The sequence below is a fragment of the Coregonus clupeaformis genome, chromosome 20 (genome assembly GCF_020615455.1).
Source record: "Coregonus clupeaformis isolate EN_2021a chromosome 20, ASM2061545v1, whole genome shotgun sequence".
NCBI lineage: Eukaryota > Metazoa > Chordata > Actinopteri > Salmoniformes > Salmonidae > Coregonus > Coregonus clupeaformis.
This window is the reverse complement of record NC_059211.1, coordinates 42972851-43000507: the sequence shown is the minus strand read 5'-3', so window position 1 is coordinate 43000507 and position 27657 is coordinate 42972851. Positions and strand designations below refer to the sequence as shown.

At 45.2% G+C, this 27657-nt stretch overlaps 1 protein-coding gene across 1 annotated transcript in view; it reads left to right on the top strand.

Moving 5' to 3' along the window:
- gpc5b (glypican 5b) overlaps positions 1–27657 on the top strand; it is a 101362-nt gene that overhangs the window by 12045 nt on the left and 61660 nt on the right. Inside the window, exons 2-5 of the mRNA XM_041839377.1 lie at positions 887–1048; positions 16497–17200; positions 27046–27194; positions 27532–27591. Coding sequence (XP_041695311.1) covers positions 887–1048; positions 16497–17200; positions 27046–27194; positions 27532–27591 — 1075 coding nt within the window. The remainder of the gene's footprint in view (positions 1–886; positions 1049–16496; positions 17201–27045; positions 27195–27531; positions 27592–27657) is intronic.

Sequence of the window (27657 nt, the reverse complement as noted above, 5' to 3'; positions counted from 1 at the left end):
CTTTCACATGGATTCAACTGGTTAGTCTATGTCATGGAAAGAGTAGGTGTTCCTAATGTTTTGTATACTCATTGTAGATGCCCATGAGAAATACAGTAAGTGTAGAGAAATAATAACCATTTATTCACTATTTATTTATTCAACTATTTGAGTAAGTATTATTAATCACATTTGGTCAAAGCTTCTACCACACTTGAACTATGTATTTCACATTCACACCTCAGTTGAGGTGTGTGTCATGTCAAAGATTGCCTATTATAATGACAAGATAGTCAAGTGACCACTCTAACAATGGAAATACATTTCCTCATAGATGAGAGGCAGGCGGGAGGAGACGAGATCAGGTGAGACCATTCTAGCCAATGAGAGGGCAGATATGCGTGTGACCAACAGGCCATAGAGATAGAAAGAGGACTCATCTTTGTAGCTGTGCCATTATAGTGTCTGTGACAGCATGGGCAGCACAATTGAGGTTATCTCCATTTTAAAGTAGTCGATTTTCTTCTTCTTCATTGGCTGATTGCTCCCAACTCATAGGAATCCCCACCCAGTTAACTACTTTAAAATGGTGAAAGACCTTCATTGCAATGTCCATGCTATCTCTATGACAACAGACACAACTCCGATATAAACTATTATTTTTTTCAAAGTTGCCGAAATGCCACGTGAATTCGTAACAACCTAACCAATACGAAACTTCTATAGCAATTACATTTTTTGTTGAACAAATTTGACACTTTCTCATAGACCTCTATACAGAAATTCCTCACTACATGGGCTTGTTTTTATGGACAGATGTTGGGCGGAGTAAATCCTCTCGCTTCGCCTCTTCCTCTCTAGTCATGCTCAGGTTTGTTGTTGTAATATGTTTCCTCTTCTTTCCCAGATGGTGAGCTGCAGATCTGCAAGCACCCAGGCCCGTCATGTTGCACACGCAAGATGGAGGAGAGTTACCAGGCAGCAGTGCGCAGAGAGACACTCCAGAACATCCGTTCCTACAGCTTTGAGCTCAAGTACCTAATTGTGGGCCATTCCTCTGCCTTCCAGGGTAAGGAGAGGGGGTGTCTGTGGGACAGAGCGAGGAGAGGGGCATGGGATGATGATAGAACAGATTCACTGAGAACCACTTCAGTGGCATTTGATATTGGCTTTGTACTGTTCAATATTGGCTTTTAAAGCAAATATTTTGCCAGGCCTCACATTGAGAAAATAATAACTTGACTACTGCTCTCTGTCTCTCTGTCTATAGCTCTCTGTCTGTCTTTATTGATGTCTGCATCTGTCTCTGTCTCTGTCTCTCTCTCTGTCTCTGTCTCTGTCTCTCTCTCTCTCTCTCTCTCTCTCTCTCTCTCTCTCTCTCTCTCTCTCTCTCTCTCTCTCTCTCTCTCTCTCTCTCTCTCTCTCTCTCTCTCTCTATTCAGCCACGTAGAGTAGAGAATACACAGCAGGTCTTGTTCTGAACCAATGAAAGAAAGGGAGTGAAAAATGTTTACATTCACTGAGTATCCCTGGAGATGTGTTAACATTTGAATCAATCTGTCTCTCTAACGAGGTGTCCTGAATGGGAGGGAAGAATAGTGGGGTTGTCCTGCTCTGCTTTTCACAGAGAGGGCTGCTGGGCGGTTGCCTGGCTACCCAAACTCCTTGCTCCGGCCAAACTCTACGCCCGCCCACGGACGTTAGTTTCTTCTCCGCAATGAGTCTGGATCTGAGTACCTCCCCTACTATTTCTAGAATGGAAATGCGTTCTAGACCGTTTGATTGGTCCCAGAAACCGATGGGTTGGGCCAGACGTCATTGGCTTTGATACTTTGATTGGTTAGAGATCCAATCGCTGATGACTTTGTTTTGTACATACCCCTCATTTTGACGTCAACACAAACGACTTCAATAATTGCAGTCTCAGACTGAAGTATGTAGCGAATGATAGAGCAGCAGAATAATTCAGTTTGAGTCGTCAGGCAAGCTGGGTGGCTGGTCCCTGGCTTCTCAGAAAGGAAGTCTTTCTGGGCCTTTATCCCTGCTGAAAGACAGATGATGTCAGTGAGTAATGTGGGCAGTGTCCTCTAAGGATGCCAGCCGGGTCATTGCTCACTGGGCTTTCAGCAGAGGGTTTGCTGAGGTAACCTGATCTAATTGGCTTCTAGAATAAGGAATCTCAATACAACAAACATTTCACTCAAAGCATTATCATAACAGTTTACATTTATGTGTTTATGTGTTTATATGTGTTTACATTTATTTGTGCTTCGTGTCTGTGGATGTATGCTGTGTGTACAATGTGTTTAAGTGCCTCAAATCTTTTGCAGTTGTCATTCTGCAGCACTTTCAGATGTGATCAGTAGCATTTTGCTGTCCTTCTTAATGTGTATACAATGTTGGCAGCATTTTGTTTACCGCTGTGATCCCTCTCTACTGAGTACTTCTTTGAACGCTACCCTCTGGTCCCTCAGACATCTGCTTCATTTCATCTCTCCTCTGAAGCCTCTTACAGATTGGTCTCTGGGAAAAGATCTAAGGTCCTGTCATCCACTTGTAAGAAATATGTGATGGACACTAATGGTTACAAATGAGAATCATGAGTTACATCTGAACCTCATTTTTACCAGGCTCAGAATGAGCTGTGACACCCAATGTCCATTCAGCAGCCTGAATAAGCTTGAGTTACTTTAGGCTTTAGGCTTTTGCAGGGCCTATACAGGTCTACATCCCTCCACCCCATGCCCACCACTAAAGACTACACATTTACCCAAGTACATAAGCACTACTTGTTGAAACCCTCAGAGGTTAGAGTAGATTGGACAGACTGACTGACATAACCCTGCCAGGCGGTGCAGAGACATGACACTGATCTTGCCATTTAGAACCTGCCAAGCTCAAACCTATGACCAGGGTGTGTCTTGGCCCACGGCCCAATGTGGGTGTTGGGGGTGGGAATGGGGTCCAGGCAGGGCATATGGGGTCAGCACTGCAGAGACCTCAGATGTCCCCTTAAATCTGTCCCATTAAGGAGCCTGTAGCATGACTGGACGACATGGCCGGGACAGGAGTCAGGATAGCAGTCTTGGGAGTCAGTAGTCAGTTATGGTTCTTGATGACCCGCATGCCCTCCTGTCCAGGCTGCTGGTCTGACCCTATCACAGATGAGCATGGGCTCATCACATGATACCTGAGTAATCCCTGCCCTGTCACTCGATGCCCCTGTGTTTGGGACGCCGTTGCTAGGATACGTCCACATAAGGGAAAATAAGTGGAGAGCCCCGATTCAGTGCACCTGGTTTTGAAAAGTGAGACTCATGGATCACATCACTTCCCGTCACCCCTCACCTCTGCCCCCCACCACCTCGGTCGTTCCCACACCCTATGTGCTGCGCTGTGTGTGTGTGTGAATGTACAGTGTATGTATGTTCCTGCGTTGGTGTGTCATTGGAAGCCCGTCACTCTGTCTCTGTAACTCTATATTGGTAGTTGCAGCGTGGCTTAACCTTCATGACAGGCTCTTGTGGAACTGATTTGCACACATAATTGAAAACGCATGTGTGTGAAACTGAGAAGGCTGAGGACGAGTCCGTCCTGACATGAGACTACAGTTGTAGGTTGTCGTCTGTCTGTGTAAAGGGCACCCAGAGGCTCCCCATGGAAATGGTCTGTGTCCCACACACGGGAATGTCTGAACCAGCCCTCTTGTTGGAAACACTCAAGAATGCAGATAGATCATGGTAAAATGATTCAAATACTGTTTTTGAGTGTCTGTAAATTAGGAAATAAACATAACCACAATTTCACAACCTTTAAACTTTCATATGTCTGTGATGATCAGTGAATTGTTTCTTGAAGTTAGGATGATGTGAGTAGCACCTCTGATCCTACCTCTGTCTCCATCTCAGTCTCCAGTTTGCTACATATCCAGGTGCCCTGGTGTCAGAGTATGGGGTATACCCGTGGCTGTGAGTCCAAGCTGGTCACACAGGGATACATTTGGCCCTAGAAACTGTAGACAGTCTGCCAGTCATCTGTTTCCTGCTGGGTCCCTTTGATTCCAGTCAGCTCCTAGGTTACATGAGCCAGCAGTAGACATATTAGAGAGAGAGGCACTCCAGAGCAGCTTGACTGGCTCACCGGGCACAGGACAGTGCCCCTGCTACACCCTGGAACCATGTTCCAGAACCTCCATTTCAGTTTTAGGCTTATCCAAAGCTGGGTTGTTGAGATGTTGGAAATGATAAAAAAACAACAACATCAAATTCACAAACATTAGTGTCCCTACTGGTCAAGGCTAATTAGTGTCCCTACTGGTCTCCCTCTGTATGTACAGGATGTTTTCATTAGGGTCTCCTCTCAGTCCTCAGCCTGCAGCTGCTCTCCACCTCTTCCTTTTCCCACAGTTTGAGCAAATACCTCCTATCAACCTGGGAAACATCACAGCCCACTAAACCTGGGCTATGCTCATGGACTGTGACCATTCTGGTCATGAGTGGGACATTCTCTCACAGTGGCTGGCTGTGTGCATGAAGGATTTGCCTATACATTGTAGGAGGGTGGTGCAAGTCTTCTCAAGTTGGTTTTATTGACAGTAGAAAATGAGATTCCACAGAACTCCAGTATTGTATGTTTTCCAACCCATGACATGATACTCCTTAGTGTTGCTCACTCAACTGTCTTGTTGTGTGCATCATTAAGGAAGGAGGTATTGGCACTGTTCTGTCATTGAAGACTCAGATGCAGATGAACGCTTCACCCGATATGGATGAAAATACCCTCAAATAAAAGCTAACAGTCTGCACTTTAATTTCATAGTCACTGTTTGATTTCAAATCCAAACTTTTGTAATATAGAGCCAAAAAAAGAAAAAAAATGTCATTGTCCCAATAATTACAGAGGGCACTGTAATTCATATCATCGGCCTAATAGTATTGTAGAGCTCTTTTTACTTGCAAACAATATACAGTTGAAGTTGGAAGTTTACATACACTTCGGTTGGAGTCATTAAAACTCGTTTTTCAACCACTCCACAAATGTCTTGTTAACAAACTATAGTTTTGGCAAGTCGGTTAGGACATCTACTTTGTGCATGACACAAGTAATTTTTCCAACAATTGTTTGCAGACAGATTATTTCACTTATAATTCACTGTATCACAATTCCAGTGGGTCAGAAGTTTACATACACTAAGTTGACTGTGCCTTTAAACAGCTTGGGAAATTCCAGAAAATGATGTCATGGCTTTAGAAGCTTCTGATAGGCTAATTGACATCATTTGAGTCAATTGGAGGTGTACCTGTGGATGTATTTCAAGGCCTACTTTCAAACTCAGTGCCTCTTTGCTTGACATCATGGGAAAATCAAAAGAAATCAGCCAAGACCTCAGAAAAAAAATGATAGACCTCCACAAGTCTGGTTCATCTTTGGGAGCAATTTCCAAACGCCTGAAGGTACCACGTTCATCTGTACAAACAATAGTATGCAAGTATAAACACCATGGGACCACACAGCCGTCATACCGCTGAGGAAGGAGACGCGTTCTGTCTCCTAGAGATGAACGTACTTTGGTGTGAAAAGTGCAAATCAATCCCAGAACAACAGCAAAGAACCTTGTGAAGATGCTGGAGGAAACAGGTACAAAAGTATCTATAACCACAGTAAAACAAGTCCTATATCGACATAACCTGAAAGGCTGCTCAGCAAGGAAGAAGCCATTGCTCCAAAACCGCCATAAAAAAGGCCAGACTACGGTTTGCAACTGCACATGGGGACAAAGATCGTACTTTTTGGAGAAATGTCCTCTGGTCTGATGAAACAAAAATAGAACTGTTTGGCCATAATGACCATCGTTATGTTTGGAGGAAAAAGGGGGAGCTTGCAAGCCGAAGAACACCATCCCAACCGTGAAGCACGGGGGTGGTAGCATCATGCTGTGGGGGTGCTTTGCTGCAGGAGGGACTGGTGCACTTCACAAAATAGATGTCATCATGAGGAAGGAAAATTATGTGGATAATTTGAAGCAACATCTCAACTTGGTCGCAAATGGGTCTTCCAAATGGACAATGACCCCAAGCATACTTCCAAAGTTGTGGCAAAATGGCTTAAGGACAACAAAGTCAAGGTATTGGAGTGGCCATCACAAAGCCCTGACCTCAATCCTATAGAAAATGTGTGGGCCGAACTGAAAAAGCGTGTGCGAGCAAGGAGGCCTACAAACCTAACTCAGTTACACCAGCTCTGTCAGGAGGAATGGGCCAAAATTCACCCAATTTATTGTGGGAAGCTTGTGGAAGGCTACCCGAAACATTTGACCCAAGTTAAACAATTTAAAGGCAATGCTACCAAATACTAATTGAGTGTATGTAAACTTCTGATCCACTGGGAATGTGATGAAAGAAATAAAAGCTTAAATAAATAATTCTCTCTACTATTATTCTGACATTTCACATTCTTAAAATAAAGTGGTAATCCTAACTGACCTAAGACAGGGAATTTTTACTAGGATTAAATGTCAGGAATTGTGAAAAACTGAGTTTAAATCTATTTGGCTAAGGTGTATGTAAACTTCCGACTTCAACTGTAGCTGGATCGCCCCTTCCTGCCCCTAGGGGTCCACCGCCCTGCAGCACCCCAACCCAACACACCCCACTCAGCTTTGGCATCTTAGTGAAACATTCATTATTGGTTTCAGGTGTGTTAGGCCGAGGCCAGAGTGACTACCAACAGTACAGCAGACCCCCAGGACCAGGACTGAGCAGCCCAGCAGCTAGGGATTGCCTAAATAGGTATCTCCCCTGAAAGTGGGCATGTTTTCAATATAGACTCCTTTTGTTGTACAGTATTCCATATAAGGCATCCAGACCTTATGAAAATTGCACAGTATACCCTTAATCTTGTAATATATCAAATCTAGTGATACCTAACTTGACATTTCTGCCATCCATTGTGATATTGTGGGAGGATAACCAACCTTCCAATTAATGGTAATGCATTTCTTAGCCGCTATAAATGCTAGGTTACACAGTTTCTTCTGATAACAGTCTCCAGTATCAACATTTCCAAGCAAACAAAAACAGGGAGAAGGGAGAATCTGCAGACATGCTGAGATAAAATAACATACTGTACACTTTTCCAGAATTCAGCCAGCCTTCACAAGAGAATAACATATTGAAATATGTTGCCTTTGGTGTTTTATACCTCCAGAAGAGGAAATACATTCCTGAGTGCATGATATTCAGTTTCACTGGCATATAGTACGTTCTATGGATGGTCTTAAACTGCAGTAATGTATGTCTGAGATTATATGAACATGACTGGGCATTCAAACATACACTATATATAGAACAGTATGTGGACACCCCTTCAAATTATTGAATTTGGCTATTTCAGCCACACCCGTTGCTGACAGGTGTATAAAATCGAGCACACCGCCATGCAATCTCTATAGACAAACAATGGCAGTAGAATGGCCTTACTGAAGAGCTCAGTGAATTTCAATATGGTACAGTCCTAGGATGCCACCTTTCCAACAAGTCAGTTCGTCAAATTTTTGCCCTGCTAGAGCTGCCCCAGTCAACTGTAAGTGCTGTTATTGTGAAGTGGAAACGTCTAGAAGCAACAATGGCTCAGCCGCGAAGTGGTAGGCCACACAAGCTCCCAGACCGGGACTGTCGATGTCAGGAGAACACTACCTGCCCGAATGCATAGTGCCAACTGTAAAGTTTGGTGGAGGAGGAATAATGGTCTGGGGCTGTTTTTCATGGTTCGGGCTAGGCCCCTTAGTTACAGTGAAGGGAAATCTTAACACTACATCGTACAATTACATTCTAGACAATTATGTGCTTCCAACTTTGTAGCAACAGTTTGGGGAAGGCCCTTTCCTGTTTCAGCATGACAATGCCTCCGTGCACAAAGCGAGATCCAAACAGAAATGGTTTGTCGAGATCGGTGTGGAAGAACTTGACTGACTTACACAGAGCCCCGACCTCAACCCCATTGAACACCTTTGGGATGAGTTGGAACGCCGACTGCGGGCCAGGCCTAATCGCCCAACATCAGTGCCCGACCTCACTAATGCTCTTGTGGCTGAATGGAAGCAAGTCCCCACAGCAATGTTCCAAGATCTAGTGGAAATCCTTCCCAGACGAGTGGAGACTGTTATAGTATTAAAGGGGGGACCAACTCTATATTAATGTCCATGATTTTGGAATGATATGTTCAACGAGCAGGTGTCCACATACCTTTGGTCATGTAGTGTATCTGTATCCATTCATCATCATCAGTAGTGTCTCCCAGGTCTTCCTCACATTTTTGTTTTACATGTTTTGTGTTATCGGTTAAAGCCTCTACCAACCCTTGATACAGTTTGGAAATCAACTTTAGAGGTTTGTCAGACTACCTTAAAATAGTTTAAATCTTTGAAGCTTCTGGCTTGTCCAGTGTTTGCTGTACAGAGAGAATAAAGTGTTGCATCTGCAAAAGTTCACCTCAGCGCCGTCACAGACTGATCTTCCCTACTTCCCTGACCCTTCTGAGACCCCTGTCACCGTCTGATCCTGCTCAGATGAGGTATGACAAAGAATTACCTTGGTGTACATTTGTACAAGAACAGAATCAATGGTTCAATAATATTCCCAGATCCCAGACTGTAGCCTACTCATCAAATCAAGATGGAACTTTGTATCCATTCACTGATTGTTATAATATACTGCAAAATTCACCTGAGCTCCGTAGACTGGTCTTCCCTGGCTGTCTGACTCTGCTGGGACACCTGTCACCATCTGATCCTGCTAAGACATGATGAGCATAGTGTTGTGTACTGACTGTGCACCACAACAGTGAAGCCTGCAGAGATGTTTATACCATGTCAGTGTGAAAAGTAGGGAATTAGCTAGGGAAACTGACAGATCAATAATGTTACATTGCTATACTGACTGTGATTGGGGCAAAAATAATATCTAACATTAGCCAACTTTTGGCTAGCTCAACTTGCAAAAAACGAACCAAGTTAATTTACTTATGGTGATATGGGACAAAACAAAGGCTACAAAACATTTCCATACACAAAACAGCTGTTAGATACTGCTACCTGACAGATAGCTAGAGGCTAGAGCTGAACTGGCTGTGGGAGCTACTAGCCAGCTAGCTAGCAAGTTCATTCACTTCAGACAGAATTTCAGTCAAGAGGGGATGAAACATTATATAACGTTACATGTTAGTTACACTACTAGCTCAGCACTGGGAATAAAGTCAAACAGCAGTTACCTTGCCAGCTACATCAGTCAAATAAAGAGTAGCCAGTTTCTGCTCTGCTTGCTTTTACAATTCAGAGAAAAAGCACAACACACACAGACAACAGCTGCCTCTGTTTGCACACTCTGTGGTGTCCGCGCGGTCCTAAATCCAGCCGGCTGAAACCACCAAACAGCCTACCTGACCGCTCTGAGGCGTCCGCATGGTCCTGAAGCACATCGGCGCCATCTTTTTGTATGTGGGAGGAAAAATAGGATTTTGAATGGGAATCAATTGTTTGGTCCCCACAAAAATAGTAAAACAAACATGTGTGTATGTATGTATGTGTGTGCGTGTGTGGATGTGTCTTTGTTTAATAAATGGGACACATACTGTAAATGTCTATAAGTGTGTGAGATGTGTAGGTGCCTAATGTCTGAGTATGTATAATGTGTCATTCTCTCCTATGAATATGTGTGTGGGAGGGTGAAAGTCAATCAGTGAATGTAGTTCTCTCTGTGGGGCTTTTGAACATTAGAAACCATTTCCCCTGGCTTCCCATCTGCATTCCAATTGCTTGTTACTCGATGGGAAATATCTGGCAAACGAAGCATCATAGCAGCTTTCGATGTGGTCATCCTGTTCCCGACAAGCCAGTTTTACTAACTCCATTAGTAGTCATGTATTGCATTGTATTGCATGTACTTCATCTATTTAATTTAATTTGTTGAACTTGAGTACTTGGAGTACACACTTGTGCATTCTAAGTAGTTAAATAATTGTGCTGATAATGACACCAAACAAACATTCTTATGTGTGTAAATCTAAATGTCCTAGGCATCATGTCAGTATAATCTTTTAATTCAGACAAGTACTCATTCTCCGTAAGCCCCCTCCCCCCCACTTCTTGCAGCTCCACCTGTTGGTCTCCCTCTTCAACCCCCTCATCCCCTCCACCCTCCCCTTTACTAAACCCCAAATCCTGGGAAGCTGGATTAGGGGTTTGGGGTCAAATGCTTCACAGGAGAAGGTTACCCTTTTCACAGTGCTGGAATGGTTTGTTTGGGTGCTGCTGTTGAGTTTGCAGTCAAGCCAGTAAAAGTGAGAATGTTACTTGGTGAAATGTAGGAAATGTAAAATGGGCTTCAGTATGACTGATAGGAACATATGCAGCCAGACGTTCTACATTTTGATCAGTCTTGTCAGACTTTCAGAAATCAGAGGGAATTAAAAGGTTATGAAACTGTAATGACCGATGGCCTGATTAGAGGTAGTGGGTGCTGAGGGGCTTTGGGGTGGAGATGGTATGTCCTCTCTGGTCATTAAAAAGGTTGTATAATCTGTGATCATGTCTCTGTAACGGAATACATGGCCTGGGAACCTCAGGCTTCACTGATGAACACAGGAATTAACCTCTACGGAATCGGTGTCCCGTATACAGGACGGTTGAGCTAACGTGCGTGATTAGCATGACTGTTGTAAGTAACAGCAAACTTTCGAGGACATAGACATGTTTTATATGGGCAGAAAGCTTAAAGTCTTGTTAATCTAACTGCACTGTCCAATTTACAGAAGCTATTACAGTGAAAAAAAGACCATGCTATTGTTTGAGGAGAGTGCACAACAACAACAAACTTATCACGGCAACTGGTTTGATACATTCACCCTCTGAAGATAAATAATGTACTTACATTCAGTAATCTTGCTCTGATTTGTCATCCTAAGGGTCCCAGAGATAAAATGTAGCATAGTTTTGTTTGATAAAATCAATTTTTATATTCAAATGTAGGAACTGGGTTCTACAGTTTGAACCCCTGCTGTCTCTGGCTCCACACCCACACCGCCCGGCCATCTAGATGTGTGAAAGTTAGTGTATAAGCTAATGATCCATCATGTATGACATTCCTGGGAGTGTGTAAACTTACATTTTGTATTACCATACGATTTTTGTATGTTCTCTATAGTTATGTACTTGAAAATGTATCAATTGACCAATTCGACACATTTGGGCAGATTTGATACAAAATAGTCTAGTATTGAAATGCTTCACTGGATCAATCTGAAACTTTGTACACACACTGCTGCCATCTAGTGGCCATAATCTAAATTGCGCCTAAACTGCAATATTATATTTTGGCCTTTCTCTTGCATTTCAAAAATGATAGAAAACACTTCTTTTTTTTATTACCAGATCTAATGTGTTATATTCTTCTACATTAATTTCACATTTCCACAAACTTCAAAGTGTTTCCTTTCAAATGGTATCAAGAATATACATATCCTTGCTTCAGGTCCTGAGCTACAGGCAGTTAGATTTGGTTATGTCATTTTAGGCGAAAATTGAAAGAAAGTGTCCGATCCTTAAGAGGTTAAGAGCTCTGGAGTCTGGTTCCACTGGTCTCCTGATCCCATGTCAAACTGGCCAGCAAGAGAGAGAGAGAGAGAGAGAGAGAGAGAGGACAGGGACAGATTGTCCTCAAGGACATTGGTCAGTTGTTATGAATTACCAACACCTTAACCACATTTTTCAAAACTGGGTTGTGCCATCTTTATAAACGTATTACACACCTATGACCCATGGTTCAAGTAAGGCGTGACAGAGCGTTATTACGGACACCTATTGCTCAGCATGGGGTGCAGGAATAGTCCCAGGGTTTCTCAATTTAACCCCGACAGATCCTCCAGCCAAGAATACCCAGTCAGTCAGTAGGTTTCTGTTTCAGCTGTGGGCTGCGTGCCTGCCTGCCGTTGGACCGGGATGGTTCCTTCTAAGCTGTGGAGGTACAGTGGGGAAAAAAAGTATTTAGTCAGCCACCAATTGAGCAAGTTCTCCCACTTAAAAAGATGAGAGAGGCCTGTAATTTTCATCATAGGTACACGTCAACTATGACAGACAAAATGAGGAAAAAAAATCCAGAAAATCACATTGTAGGATTTTTAATGAATTTATATGCAAATTATGGTGGAAAATAAGTATTTGGTCAATAACAAAAGTTTCTCAATACTTTGTTATATACCCTTTGTTGACAATGACACAGGTCAAACATTTTCTGTAAGTCTTCACAAGGTTTTCACACACTGTTGCTGGTATTTTGGCCCATTCCTCCATGCAGATCTCCTCTAGAGCAGTGATGTTTTGGGGCTGTCGCTGGGCAACACAGACTTTCAACTCCCTCCAAAGATTTTCTATGGGGGTTGAGATCTGGAGACTGGCTAGGCCACTCCAGGACCTTGAAATGCTTCTTACGAAGCCACTCCATCGTTGCCCGGGCAGTGTGTTTGGGATCATTGTCATGCTGAAAGACCCAGCCATGTTTCATCTTCAATGCCCTTGCTGATGGAAGGAGGTTTTAACTCAAAATCTCACGATACATGGCCCCATTCATTCTTTCCTTTACACGGATTAGTCGTCCTGGTCCCTTTGCAGAAAAACAGCCCCAAAGCATGATGTTTCCACCCCCATGCTTCACAGTAGGTATGGTGTTCTTTGGATGCAACTCAGCATTCTTTGTCCTCCAAACACGACGAGTTGAGTTTTTTACCAAAAAAGTTATATTTTGGTTTCATCTGACCATATGACATTCTCCCAATCCTCTTCTGGATCATCCAAATGCACTCTAGCAAACTTCAGACGGGCCTGGACATGTACTGGCTTAAGCAGGGGGACACGTCTGGCACTGCAGGATTTTAGTCCCATGGCGGCGTAGTGTGTTACTGATGGTAGGCTTTGTTACTTTGGTCCCAGCTCTCTGCAGGTCATTCACTAGGTTCCCCCGTGTGGTTCTGGGATTTTTTGCTCACCGTTCTTGTGATCATTTTGACCCCACGGGGTGAGATCTTGCGTGGAGCCCCAGATCAAGGGAGATTATCAGTGGTCTTGTATGTCTTCCATTTCCTAATAATTGCTCCCACAGTTGATTTCTTCAAACCAAGCTGCTTACCTGTTGCAGATTCAGTCTTCCCAGCCTGGTGCAGGTCTACAATTTTGTTTCTGGTGTCCTTTGACAGCTCTTTGGTCTTGGCCATAGTGGAGTTTGGAGTGTGACTGTTTGAGGTTGTGGACAGGTGTCTTTTATGCTGATAACAAGTTCAAACAGGTGCCATTAATACAGGTAACGAGTGGAGGACAGAGGAGCCTCTTAAAGAAGAAGTTACAGGTCTGTGAGAGCCAGAAATCTTGCTTGTTTGTAGGTGACCAAATACTTATTTTCCACCATAATTTGCAAATAAATTCATAAAAAATCCTACAATGTGATTTTCTGGAATTTCTTTTCACAATTTGTCTGTCATAGATGACGTGTACCTATGATGAAAATTACAGGCCTCTCTCATCTTTTTAAGTGGGAGAACTTGCACAATTGGTGGCTGACTAAATACTTTTTTGCCCCACTGTATATGGTGTTTACCTAAGCACAGAAATCAATCACAATCTCCTTATTCAGCCCTAATAATGATTCCATTTAATTTAGTTAATTTAGTTAATTGTGAAATTCTCTCATTTCTGGGTCTGTTTCAGATTAAAGCTATAAAGTCTGCCAGACTGCAGTGATTGAAGAAGTGGACTGGCCTTCTGCTGACTCACCTACTGTAGTAACATAATGTCGTTTTAACGATCAAGTGCTTTTACGATATCCTAGCTTGATTTGTTTCTCCATGTTTAAAAACCAAATGTATATGTGTAGGCTATGTCTATTTCTGTTTGAGCACTTCGAGCATGTAACTACTGAATAAGCCTACAGTGGCTTGCAAAAGTATTCACCCCCCTTGGCATTTTTCCTATTTTTTTGCCTTACAACCTGGAATTAAAATGGATTTTTGGGGGATTTGTATCATTTAATTTATACAACATGCCAACCACTGAAGATGCAAAATATTTTTTATTGTGAAACAAACAAGAAATAAGACAAAAAAACAGAAAACTTGAGCGTGCATAACTATTCACCCCCCCCAAAGTCAATACTTTGTAGAGACACCTTTTGCAGCAATTACAGCTGCAAGTCTGTTGAGGTATGTCTCTATAAGCTTGGCACATCTAGCCACTGGGATTTTTGCCCATTCTTCAAGGCAAAACCGCTCCAGCTCCTTCAAGTTGTATGGGTTCCGCTGGTGTACAGCAATCTTTAAGTCATACCACAGATTCTCAATTGGATTGAGGTCTGGGCTTTGACTAGGCCATTCCAATACATTTAAATGTTTCCCCTTAAACCACTCAAGTGTTGCTTTAGCTGTATGCTTAGGGTCATTGTCCTGCTGGAAGGTGAACCTCCGTCCCAGTCTCAAATCTCTGGAAGACTGAAACAGGTTTCCCTGTATTTAGCGCCATCCATCATTCCTTCAACTCTGACCAGTTTCCAAGTCCCTGCCAATGAAAAACATCCCCACAGCATGATGCTGCCGCCACCATGCTTCACTGTGGGGATGGTGTTCTCGGGGTGATGAGAGGTGTTGGGTTTGCACTAGACATAGCGTTTTCCTTGATGGCCAAAAAGCTCAATTTTACTCTCATCTGACCAGAGTACTTTCTTCCATATGTTTGGGGAGTCTCCCAAATGCCTTTTGGCGAACACCAAACGTGTTAGCTTATTTTTTTCTTTAAGCAATGGCTTTTTTCTGGCCACTCTTCCATAAAGCCCAGCTCTGTGGAGTGTATGGCTTAAAGTGGTCCTATGGACAGATACTCCAATCTCCGATGTGGAGCTTTGCAGCTCCTTCAGGGTTATCTTTGGTCTCTTTGTTGCCTCTCTGATTAATGCCCTCCTTGCCTGGTCCGTGAGTTTTGGTGGGCGGCCCTCTCTTGGCAGGTTTGTTGTGGTGCCATATTCTTTCAATTTTTTTATAATGGATTTAACAGTGCTCCGTGGGATGTTCAGAGTTTCAGATATTTTTTTATAACCCAACCCTGAGCTGTACTTCTCCACAACTTTGTCTCTGACCTATTTGGAGAGCTCATTGGTCTTCATGGTGCCACTTGCTTGGTGGTGCCCCTTGCTTAGTGGTGTTACAGACTCTGGGGCCTTTCAGAACAGGTGTATATATACTGAGATCATGTGACACTTAGATTGCACACAGGTGGACTTTATTTAACTAATTATGTGACTTCTGAAGGTAATTGGTTGCACCAGATCTTATTTAGGGGCTTCATAGCAAAGGGGGTGAATACATATGCAAGCACCACTTTTCCGTTACTTATTTTGTATAATTTTTTGAAACAAGCAATTTTTTTCATTTCACTTCACCAATTTGGACTATTTTGTGTATGTCCAGTACATGAAATCCAAATAAAAATCAATTTAAATTACAGGTTGTAATGCAACAAAATAGGAAAAACACCAAGGGGAATGAATACTTTTGCAAGGCACTGTAAGTATGAATGACAGTATTAATGTAGGCTCCAGTTAAAACATCTCAGTCGGTATTGACTGGAGAGCCTGTGCTAGACAGTGTACTGTACTGTATTTCCATAATCACTAAGCAATGGCAAGATCTCTGGTTAATGGGTCGGTATGTAGGGGGCTATAAGTCCTCATTCACTGCTGTGTTCACCTCTCCGTGTGTAGATAGTCCCTCTATATGTCTGGCTAACACACACACAGACACACAGACAGACAGAGACAGACAGACAGACAGACACACACACACACACACACACACACACACACACACACACACACACACACACACACACACACACACACACACCATAGACTCACATGAACATCTTCTCATTCTCTGTGAACACTGACACGCAGCACACTGAACACACATCCTCCAACAAACAGAATGTCTTCCCGACAATAAGACAGGAACAATAGCAGGCATCTGAGCAGCTGTGATGAGTAATATTACTCCTTTGGGACATTAGGGAGAACTCTGTGTGATTGTGTTGGGAGGGAGTTGGGGGGTTTGAATACACTAAGTATATGATGGGATTTTGTAGACTTGTATGAGAGGGGTTGTGTGTGTGTGTGTCTAGTCCAGTAGAAGTTTCCCAGTTGCTGTCTCTCTTCCATCTGTCAGAATGCCATCAGACTGACATCAGAACAGGAGGGGGGTGTTCCCACTGGACCCAGAATCCCCCACTCTTCTACAGTCATATAATGTACACACACGCATGAGCATGCACGCACACAGCCACATGCACACATTAAGAAAAGCTTTCTCTCACTTATACCCATTGTAAGATAAAAGACTAGAAAGATAATTTTTACAATGTGTTTTCACCATTCCATATTTTTCTGTATTTTTTTCTCTCTTTCTCTCTCTCTCTCTCTCTGGTTGTACAGACACGTTCCAGTCTCTGCTGTCGTTCACTCTGAACCTGACCAGTGCTCTGTTTGACAGTGCTTATGAGCCCCTCTCCCAGGACGCTCGCCCCCTGGTGGCAAACCTCTTCTCCGTCCTCTCTCTCTTCCTGGGAGGAGACGGTAACAGCTCCATGGAGCGCTCCGTGCACCAATTCTATGACGACCTCTTCCCACTGGTGTACCGGCGCCTTGTTAACCCTGGTCTCGCCTCGGCCCCACCCTCCTCTGAGCACAGTGAGTGTCTGCGCAAGACGCGCCAGGATGTCAACCCATTTGGGCCCCACCCTCGTGCCCTGGCCGAGGGGCTGACCCGGGCTCTGAGCGCAGGGCGGGCACTGAGCCGGGCGCTGGTGATGGGGGCAGAAGTACTGAACGCCACAGAGCGGGCAGGGCTGGCCAGGGAGTGTGGGCGGGCTCTGGTGAGGATGCAGTACTGCCCCCACTGCAGGGGCCTGACCCTGATCCGGCCGTGTGGAGGACTGTGTCTTAACGTAATGCGGGGCTGCCTGGTGGGGCTCTCGGAGCTAGACGGGCCCTGGAGGCGCTATGTGGCCCTGATGCAGGAGCTGACGGGGGCCCTGGCCGGGGGCCACGACCTGGAGCTGGCCCTGCTGGGCATCAGGAACCACATCAACGACGCCATCCTGCACGCACAGTTGCATGGGCCACGCATCAGCGCCATCGTGAGTCAGCGCCTCGCCCACCACTCACACTTCACCTGTCTTAGGACTGTACTGATATGACACACCTCTCAAGGCCCATGATGACACATCTTGAGCACATGACCACCCCTCACACCATTCATTTACGTCACAGGACACATGTCACTGAAAATCATGGTAGGTCTCATCTGTCATATAAAACCTGTTCTCTTATGTATTTGGGTTCTCTATTAATATGTAACTCCGTGGTTGGCTTCTGTGGCTGAGTGAGGCGGCAAGGGGTTCCCTGGCTGCCTGGTAGGAGTGGGGGGCATGAGGCTGGCATGGACCCTCTCTTGGCTTTGGACTCAAGGGGCTGGGAGATGGGAGGCTGGCAGGTTTCTTGGTACTCGTAAAGCAGGGGACAAGAGAAGAGAGAAGGGAGAATTTGTCTAATTCCGCCAAAGCTGAATGTATCCCAGTGAGCCAAACAAGAGACTGTTTACAGAGAAAGACAGAGAGGACATGATCTCTTTGCTCACACTAAAGAGAACCTGTGGTGTAGAAAGACAGACCTATGTGTGTTCTAGCTGAGTGATTTAGTTTAACAAGTTTGAATATTAAGTTCTAGCTCCGATGATAAGTAGGATTATGGTAATGTTTGCACCTGTGGGCCTGATTAGATTGTGATTATGAATATGATTATAATTGTCTTTATGGTAATGAGACATTAAGGATTACACTATATAACACATACCTGTTTATGTTGTACAGAGGTGTTAGGGCGACAGGAGTGGGGGTCTGTGGGGGCCATCAGCACCCCTCCCCATCCCATCAGCACCACTCTCTGTTACTGGCACAGTCATTGTAGTAGAGTTTTTACGGTCTACCTGCCACCCTCAGGATCAAGTGTTGCTCACTCACTGGTTCAGCATGGCTAGGATGGCTGGTTACCCTCTGGGCTGGCATTTGAGGGAAGGGCAACTCTCTCTCTCTCTCTCTCCCCCTCTTTCTTATGACTCATTCAGTCACCTTTCACAAACGTCTGCACATTCACTCTTTCACACCTCTTCCTTTTCACCTCCTCTTCCTCCTGCTCCTTTTCCACTGTTTTCCATTTCTTTCCATCCCCACACAGATTCGTGTGCACATTTTGTATGTGTGTTTATAATCCTTTATAATGTAGGGGGATTATCATTCTAGATGTCCTGCGGCATGTCTTTCCTGTGGAGATAAACCTCCTCCTACAGAAACATGTACCAAACTACCAGAGACAGAGGTGATGTGGGCCTACAGTGAGGGAAAAAAAGTATTTGATCCTCTGCTGATTTTGTACGTTTGCCCACTGACAAAGACATGATCAGTCTATAATTTTAATGGTAGGTTTATTTGAACAGTGAGAGACAGAATAACAACAACAAAATCCAGAAAAATGTTATAAATTGATTTGCATATTAATGAGGGAAATAAGTATTTGACCCCTCTGCAAAACATGACTTAGTACTTGGTGACAAAACCCTTGTTGGCAATCACAGAGGTCAGACGTTTCTTGTAGTTGGCCACCAGGTTTGCACACATCTCAGGAGGGATTTTGTTCCACTCCTCTTTGCAGATCTTCTCCAAGTCATTAAGGTTTCGAGGCTGACGTTTGGCAACTCAAACCTTCAGCTCCCACCACAGATTTTCTATGGGATTAAGGTCTGGAGACTGGCTAGGCCACTCCAGGACCTTAATGTGCTTCTTCTTGAGCCACTCCTTTGTTGCCTTGGCTGTGTGTTTTGGGTCATTGTCATGCTGGAATACCCACGCACGACCCATTTTCAATGCCCTGGCTGAGGGAAGGAGGTTCTCACCCAATATTTGACGGTACATAGCCCTGTCCATCGTCCCTTTGATGCGGTGAAGTTGTCCTGTCCCCTTAGCAGAAAAACACCCCCAAAGCATAATGTTTCCACCTCCATGTTTGACGATGGGGATGGTGTTCTTGGCAGCATTCCTCATCCTCCAAACACGGCGAGTTGAGTTGATGCCAAAGAGCTCGATTTCTGTCTCATCTGACCACAACACTTTCACCCAGTTCTTCTCTGAATCATTCAGATGTTCATTGGCAAACTTCAGATTGCCCTGTATATGTGCTTTCTTGAGCAGGGGGACCTTGCATGCGCTGCAGGATTTCAGTCCTTCACGGCGTAGTGTGTTACCAATTGTTTTCTTGGTGACTATGGTCCCAGCTGCCTTGAGATCATTGACAAGATCCTCCCGTGCAGTTCTGGGCTGATTCCTCACCGTTCTCATGATCATTGCAACTCCACGAGGTGAGATTTTACGTGGAGCCCCAGGCCGAGGGAGATTGACAGTTATTTTGTGTTTCTTCCATTTGCGAATAATCGCACCAACTGTTGTCACCTTCTCACCAAGCTGCTTGGCGATGGTCTTGTAGCCCATTCCAGCCTTGTGTAGGTCTACAATCTTGTCCCTGACATCCTTGGAGAGCTCTTTGGTCTTGGCCATGGTGGAGAGTTTGGAATCTGATTGATTGATTGCTTCTGTGGACAGGTGTCTTTTATACAGGTAACAAGCTGAGATTAGGAGCACTCCCTTTAAGAGTGTGCTCCCTAATCTCAGCTCGTTACCTGTATAAAAGACACCTGGGAGCCAGAAATCTTTCTGATTGAGAGGGGGTCAAATTCTTATTTCCCTCATTAAAATGCAAATCAATTTATAACATTTTTGACATGCGTTTTTCTGGATTTTGTTGTTGTTATTCTGTCTCTCACTGTTCAAATAAACCTACCATTAAAGTTATAGACTGATAATTTCTTTGTCAGTGGGCAAACGTACAAAATCAGCAGGGGATCAAATACTTTTTTCCCTCACTGTATGTAGCTACAGTAAATAATGTGTTTGTTGAAAATTAACATAATCTCTTCCGCCTTTCTGACTACTGCTACAGAGCCCCTCTCTTTTCCCCTCCATATTCCATTCACTACCTCTATCTTTTCCTGTTTCCTTTCCTTGTCTTACTCCTGTAACGTGGTTTGTTGGGCCAGGTTTCCAGTTGGCCAGGGGCATGGGGAGAGTTGCCTCCTCAGCACATCCACACAAACTATCCATTAGCCTATCTAGTTAAGTGTAGCCAGGTGCCTGACGCAGCAGAAACAGCAGCAGGCCAGAGCAGACAGACACACCAACCTTTCCTCCCTCCCTCCCTCCCTCCCTCCCTCCCTCCCTCCCTCCCTCCCTCCCTCCTCCCTCCCTCCCTTCCTCCCCCCCACCACAGCCTGCCAATCACTCCCTATCTGCCAAAACACAAGGTAGAGAGGAGAGGAGGTGTCCATAATACTCAGTGATGAGAGAGACTGGAATGATGATAGACTTCAGAAAAACCCACCCAACACAAACACTGCCTAACATTCTCTTACATGTCAGCATTATTTTCAACTCTTGCACCAGGTATTTCTGTAGCGTGGGAGATACTGTGGTAATTAAGAATCCTAGAATCCTAATGAATACATCCTGTTGATTTAAGTGAAAATGCTCAGAAACGCTTATTTGCATCAGCTAATTATATTATCGAGGTATAAAGGATTTATCAATCCTTAGAATCCAGACTGAAAGCTTTGGAGGAGCTAAGCCAGAGTTTGGCTGGGCCACGGGGTGGCAGAGTCTCTGATGGGATCTTGATTGACGGGACGCAGGGGCACTTTGGTGATGTCACTCAAGCTCCACCAGTCTTTTGATGAGTGAGAGTCCACTTTATTAGCATGAGCATACTCTTTGTCCCATAGAATTGTGGGTTTTAAACTGTGTATTTGTGTTCTGGTCTGGCATTGAGCTGTTTTGAGGCTTCCTAAAGGATCTGCCAGCCATTCAGTGGGTTTCCTCTGGTCCTGTCCAGACGTCTATGGCCCCAGTGAATCCCCTCAGAGAGTGTCTGTAGGCAGACCGCGGCCTGCCCTCCAGAATGCAAATCCAACTCTGGACAAAGACTCCTCGCGCTGGCTGGGCAACCCCTTCCCACAATGCTTTGCAATGCAGGGCCTGGGACAGAGTGATGAGAAAGTTTCTGTGGCTAATCTCTGGACAGAAAACCTCTATAGGAACGCACGCATAAACACACACACACACACACACACACACACACACACACACACACACACACACACACACACATACACACCCACACACACACACACACACTTGAGTAGGTCTAGCCTCTAGCTTTCAGAGAACAGTTCCTAATAGGGTGTCACGATCGTTTACGAACGAGAAGTACCAAGGCGCAGCGTGATAAGCATACATGTTTATTTAACGAATGAACACGCGACAAAACAACAAACGAAACGTGAAGTCCAAGGTAACACACAAACATACCTTACACGGAACAAGATCCCACAACCCACTAGTGCCAACAGGCTACCTAAGTATGGTCCCCAATCAGTGACAACAAGCTACAGCTGCCTCTGATTGGGAACCACCCTGGCCAACATAGATCTAAACGATCTAGAAACTAAACATAGAAAACACAACATAGAAACTACACACCCTGCCTCCAAAGGAGCGGACTCCGACCGCGCAACCTAAACATAACAGGGTAGGGGCCTGGTGGGCATTCCGCCTCGGAGGCGGATCCGGCTCCGGGCGTGATCACCATCTATTATCCGCCTCCCTGTTGCGCCCCTGGTCTGGTCTGGAACCGCTGACTGGAGCTGGACCCGACGACGGTGGATCGAACTGCTCTGGCTCCGGAGTGGAGCCGCTGACCGGAGCTGGATCAGGCACCGGTGGAACAGGCACGGGCCGAACCTGGCTGATGACGCGCACCCCTGGCTTGGTGCAGGGAGCAGGAACGGGCCGGACTGGGCTGACGACGCGCACCACTGGCCTGGTGCGGGGAGCAGGAACAGGCCGGGCCGGGCTGACGACGCGCACCACTGGCTTGGTGCGAGGGACAGGCACAGGTCGGACCGGGCTGGCGACGCGCACCACTGGCTTGGTGCGAGGGGCAGGAACAGGCCGGGCCGGGCTGGCGACGCGCACCACTGACTTGGTGCGAGGGACAGGAACAGGTCGGACCGGGCTGGCAACGCGCACCACTGGCTTGGTGCGAGGGGCAGGAACAGGCCGGGCCGGGCTGGCTACGCGCACCACTGACTTGATGTGAGGGACAGGAACAGGCTGGACCGGGCTGGCGACGCGCACCACTGGCTTGATGCGAGGAGCAGGAACGGGCCGAATCGTACTGGGAACACACACCACTGGCTTAGTGCGGGAAGCAGGAACGGGCCTGACCGGCGACACGCACCACTTGATTGGTGCGAGGAGCGGGACTGGGTTCCTTCATTAACCCCCGCTCCTTCTGCTGCCTAACCAGCTCCTCTCGCCGTGCCTCTACACTTTCCTTCTGCTCCCTCTGAACCAATGACCCCCCTAATCTGGTGGCCTCCTCTGCTAAACAGCGGAACCGCTCTATCGCGGCCTCCTGCTGCCTCGTCGTCCACGGCGTGAGCCCCCCCCCTAAATTTTTTGGGGGATTGTCTCCCCCCCGTGATCATGGCCTCCATCCCTCTTGCCAGACTCTCGCTCATCTCCTCCCAAGTCCATCCTCTCTCCTCGTCACGCTGCTTGATCCAGGATTGGTGGGATCTTCTGTCACGATCGTTTACGGACGAGAAGGACCAAGGCGCAGCGTGATATGCATTCATATTTATTTCACGAATAAACACACGACAAAACAACAAACGAAACGTGAAGTCCAAGGTAACACACAAACATACCTTACACGGAACAAGATCCCACTACCCACTAGTGCCAACAGGCTACCTAAGTATGGTCCCCAATCAGAGACAACGAGCTACAGCTGCCTCTGATTGGGAACCACCCTGGCCAACATAGATCTAAACAATCTAGAAACTAAACATAGAAAACACAACATAGAAACTACACACCCTGGCTCAACATTTAAGAGTCCCCAGAGCCAGGGCGTGACATAGGGGTGACAGTGGCAAGCAGATTCCCTCGCTCTTTGGCTTCCCTTTTATAAAAAAGAGGAGGTTCCCCAGATGTATACAAACCCATTTTCTTTATGTGCAAAGAAGAGATACAGATGAATACACACACACTCTTAATGTCAGTGAGCTGGAATGCTGTCTAATCTCTGGGGAATGCAGTTTGTGTCTCTATTGGTCTCAGTGTCCCAGCTTTACGTGGCCCTGCTGCATTACAGGCCTCAGTAGCAGAGCATTCTGGCAACTTCCAAATTTCACTGTTTCAGAGCACCCTACTTACTGTCCAGTAGCCAATTGAGCTAATTCCATTAGAGGGCCTTTAAAGCCTGTCCACAGCTGTGTGGGTGGGAGTGGTAAATGGGATCCCTGTCACACCGGCCTATAACTCACTCCCAGCTACAGTACTCTCCACCGAAAGCTGGATGAGAGAGAGAGAGAGGGAGGGAGGGAGAGAGAGAATACATCATCTGAGCTTTTTGTTTTGGGCAGGCCACCGGTTGCTGATGTATTTAACCTCGGCTTGTACTCCTCCTCTCTCTCTCTCTCTCTCTCTCTCTCCGTCGCCCCCGCCAGCATCCGTCCAATTAGTCATAAGAGGAAAGGAAAGAGAAGTGCAACATCATAGCAGCATCCACATATCCACTGGCCGTCTGTTGATATCATATCCACTGGCCCTCTGTTGATATCAGTTGTCTACACTCTTAGAAAAAAGGGTTCCAAAAGGGTTCTTTGGCTGTCCCTATAGGAGAACCCTTTTTGGATTCAGGTACAACTCTTTTGGGTTCCATGTAGAACCCTCTGGGCCGGGAAGATACCAGTATCGCAATATTTTTTCCATGGCAAAAATGAAAACATGAAGCAGGCCAAATTCTTTGGTCGTTTAAAAACCTCCTGTATGTAAAATATTGTGTGATATAGCTTGGAAAATAAGTAAATGTGACTCTGGATGACAACATAATGATGTTTGTTCCCAACGTTAGGGTTGTTTTCCTAAATAAGTTAAATCCGCTTCGTGTTTTGTTTCCTTGCCACGATACTAACGAGTATCGTGATACTGGTATTGTCCTGGCCCTAGCGGAAAGGGTTTTACATGTAACCCAAAAAGGTTCTACCCTGCACCAAAAGTGTTCTACCTGCAACCAAATAGGGTTCTTCAAAGGGTTATCCTATGGGGACAGCAGAATAACCATTTTAGGTTTTAGATAGCACCTTTTTTTTCTAAGAGTGTAGTGAGTGGATCATTCCTCTCTGTGCAGTATCATAGTTCTGTGTCTGTCTGATTTTAGACAATAATAATCTCCATTGTGTCCCTGATGATTTCCATAGCATAAGCCCTGCACATCTGCAACACATCTGCAAAAGTCACTTATCATTGTGTTGTCACAAACTGTAGAGCATTCTCTGAAGATTGGCGCCGGAGGGGAAGGCTGCCGTTTTACGGGCACCTATCCAATTGTGCTATTTTGTGTGTTTTTTCGCATTGTTTGTAACTTATTTTGTACATAATATTGATGCTACAGTCTCTTATGACCGAGAAGAGCTTCTGGATATCAGAACAGCGATTACTCACATCGAACTGGACAAAGATTTTTTCTATAATGATTCTGACTTGACGGATATAATGCTGCTCCCTGACAAGGCCCAAATCGCTGTCATTCGCGTGAAGAAAATAATGGCCGGGCCATGAAATACAAGGGATGCAGATCAGGGTGCCTTGTGAGAATTTGTTGGTAAGTGGGTAACTCGCCTCTACCATCTGTTCTATTGGCCAACATGCAATCACTGGAGAATAAACTGGATGAGCGCCGTTCGAGACTATCTTACCAACGGGACATTAAAAACGGTAATATCTTACGTTTAACCGAGTCGTGGCTGAACGACGACACAGATAATATACAGTTGGCTGGGTTTTCCGTGCATCGGCAGGACAGAACAGCTACGTCAATAACAACTGGTGCGCGATGTCTAGAGTACCTCATGATAAGCTGTAGACCACACTATCTACCAGGAGAGTTTTCATCTATATTTTTCGTAGCCGTCTATTTACCACCACAAACCGATGCTGGCACTAAGACTGCACTCAACGAGCTGTATAAGGCCATAAGCAAACAAGAAAATGCTCATCCAGAAGCTGCGCTCCTACTAGCCAGGGACTTTAATGCAGGCAAACTTAAATCCATTTTACCTCATTTCTACCAGCATGTCACATGTGCAACCAGAGGAAAACAAACTCTAGACCACCTTTACTCCACACACAGAGACGCGTACAAAGCTCTCCCTCGCCCTCCATTTGGTAAATCTGACCATACAGTGCCTTCGGAAAATATTCAGACCCTTTGACTTTTTTTCACATTTTGTTACGCTACAGTCTTATTCTAAAATGGATTAAATATATATATATATATATATATATATTTTACCAATCTACACAAAATAATGCATAATGACAAAGCGAAAACAGGTTTTGAGAAATTTTAGCAAATGTATTACTAATAAAAAACAGAAATACCTTATTTACATAAGTATTCAGACCCTTTGCTATGAGACTCGAAATTGAGCTCAGGTGCATCCTGTTTTCATTGATCATCCTTGAGCTGTTTCTACAACTTGATTGGAGTCCACCTGTGGTAAATTCAATTGATTGGACATGATTTGGAAAGGCACACACCTGCCTATATAAGGTCCCACAGTTGACAATGCATGTCAGAGCAACAACCAAGCCATGAGGTCGAAGGAATTGTCCGTAGAGCTCCGAGACAGGATTGTGTCGAGGCACAGATCTGGGGAAGGGTAGTAGTAAAATGCACATGACAGCCCGCTTGGAGTTTGCCAAAAGGCACCTAAAGGACTCTCAGACCATGAGAAACAAGATGAAACCAAGATTGAACTCTTTGGCCTGAATGCCAAGCGTCACGTCTGGAGGAAACCTGGCACCATCCCTACTGTGAAGCATGGTGGTGGCAGCATCATGCTGTGGGGATGTTTTTCAGCGGCAGGGACAGGGAGACTAGTCAGGTTCAAGGCAAAGATTAACAGAGCAAAGTACAGAGAGATCCTTGATGAAAACCTGCTCCAGAGTGCTCAGGACCTCATACTGGGGCGAAGGTTCACCTTCCAACAGGACAACGACCCTAAGCACACAGCCAAGACAACGCAGGAGTGGCTTCGGGACAAGTCTCTAAATGTCCTTGAGTGGCACAGCCAGAGCTCGGACTTGAACCCGATCTCTCTGCTACCGTACGACAAGCAGTACCCGGAGCGCCAAGTTTAGGTCCAAAAGGCTCCTTAACAGCTTCTACCCCCAAGCCATAAGACTGCTGAACAATTAATCAAATGGCCACCCAGACTATTTGCATTGACCCCCCCTATGTTTTTACACTGCTGCTACTCGCTGTTTATTATCTATGCATAGTCACTTTACCCCTACCTACATGTACAAATTACCTCGACTACCCTGTACCCCCGCACATTGACTCGATATCGGTACCCCATGTATATAACCTCATTATTGTTAATTTATTCTGTTACTTTCTTTTTCTTTTTTCTTTTTTTACTTTAGTTTATTTAGTAAATATTTTCTTAACTCTATTTTCTTAAAACTGCATTGTTATTTAAGGGCTTGCAAGTAAGCATTTCACAATAAGGTCTATACCTGTTGTATTCGGCACATGTGACAAATAAATTTTGATTTGATCTGAGGACCCTCTTTTTTCACACAGACTAATTTCCTTCTCTACACACCCCTCCCTCTCTCCACCTCTCTCTACCTCTCTCTCTGTCTCTGTCTCTGTACTCTCTCTTTCTCCCCCTCTCTCTCCCCTCTCTATTATCTCTCTCTCTCTGTCTCTCTCCACCCTCTCTCATATCCCTCGCTCTTAGGTTGATAAAGTATGTGGGCCTCTCACAGACACTCCGTCAGTGACAAGCATACGTCCCACCCTGGAGGTCATGACCTCCGTGACCACCTCCCCGACCTCAACGCCCTCCCCAGCCGAGGTCACACTGGGCCGCTTGTCGCATACCAGAAGGTGAGAGAGAGAGGCGGCCATAGTGGTTGTTCCACTGCCTTAGAGTGGTTGGTGTTATAGCTGGTTGGCATGCTGTATTCCACTACTGTCCCCCAACATGTCTTTACACGTTGCAATATGAGTTATTTATAAGCACACCTTTGCCATATATATTTTTTGTCAAGCAATCTCTCTTTATCATTATTATTTATTTACCTTTTGAAGTTTGCTCTCTCTTCCCTCTCCTTCGCTTTGCCTTGTGTTTGATTTACATTGCACCCCTGCTATTCCCACACCATCTCCTCCTCTCTCCTTCTCGTTCCTCCCTCTCTCCTTGACCGGGATCACGTCCTCCCAGGTCCTTACCTCTGAAACCATCCAAGATTGATAAGCCTAGAAGTCTGAAAAAGATCTCTAGGTAAGCATGGAGCCCAGCATCTCCCACTCTCCCATTATTGTGTCCATCTGGGATGGAGTACAGGGG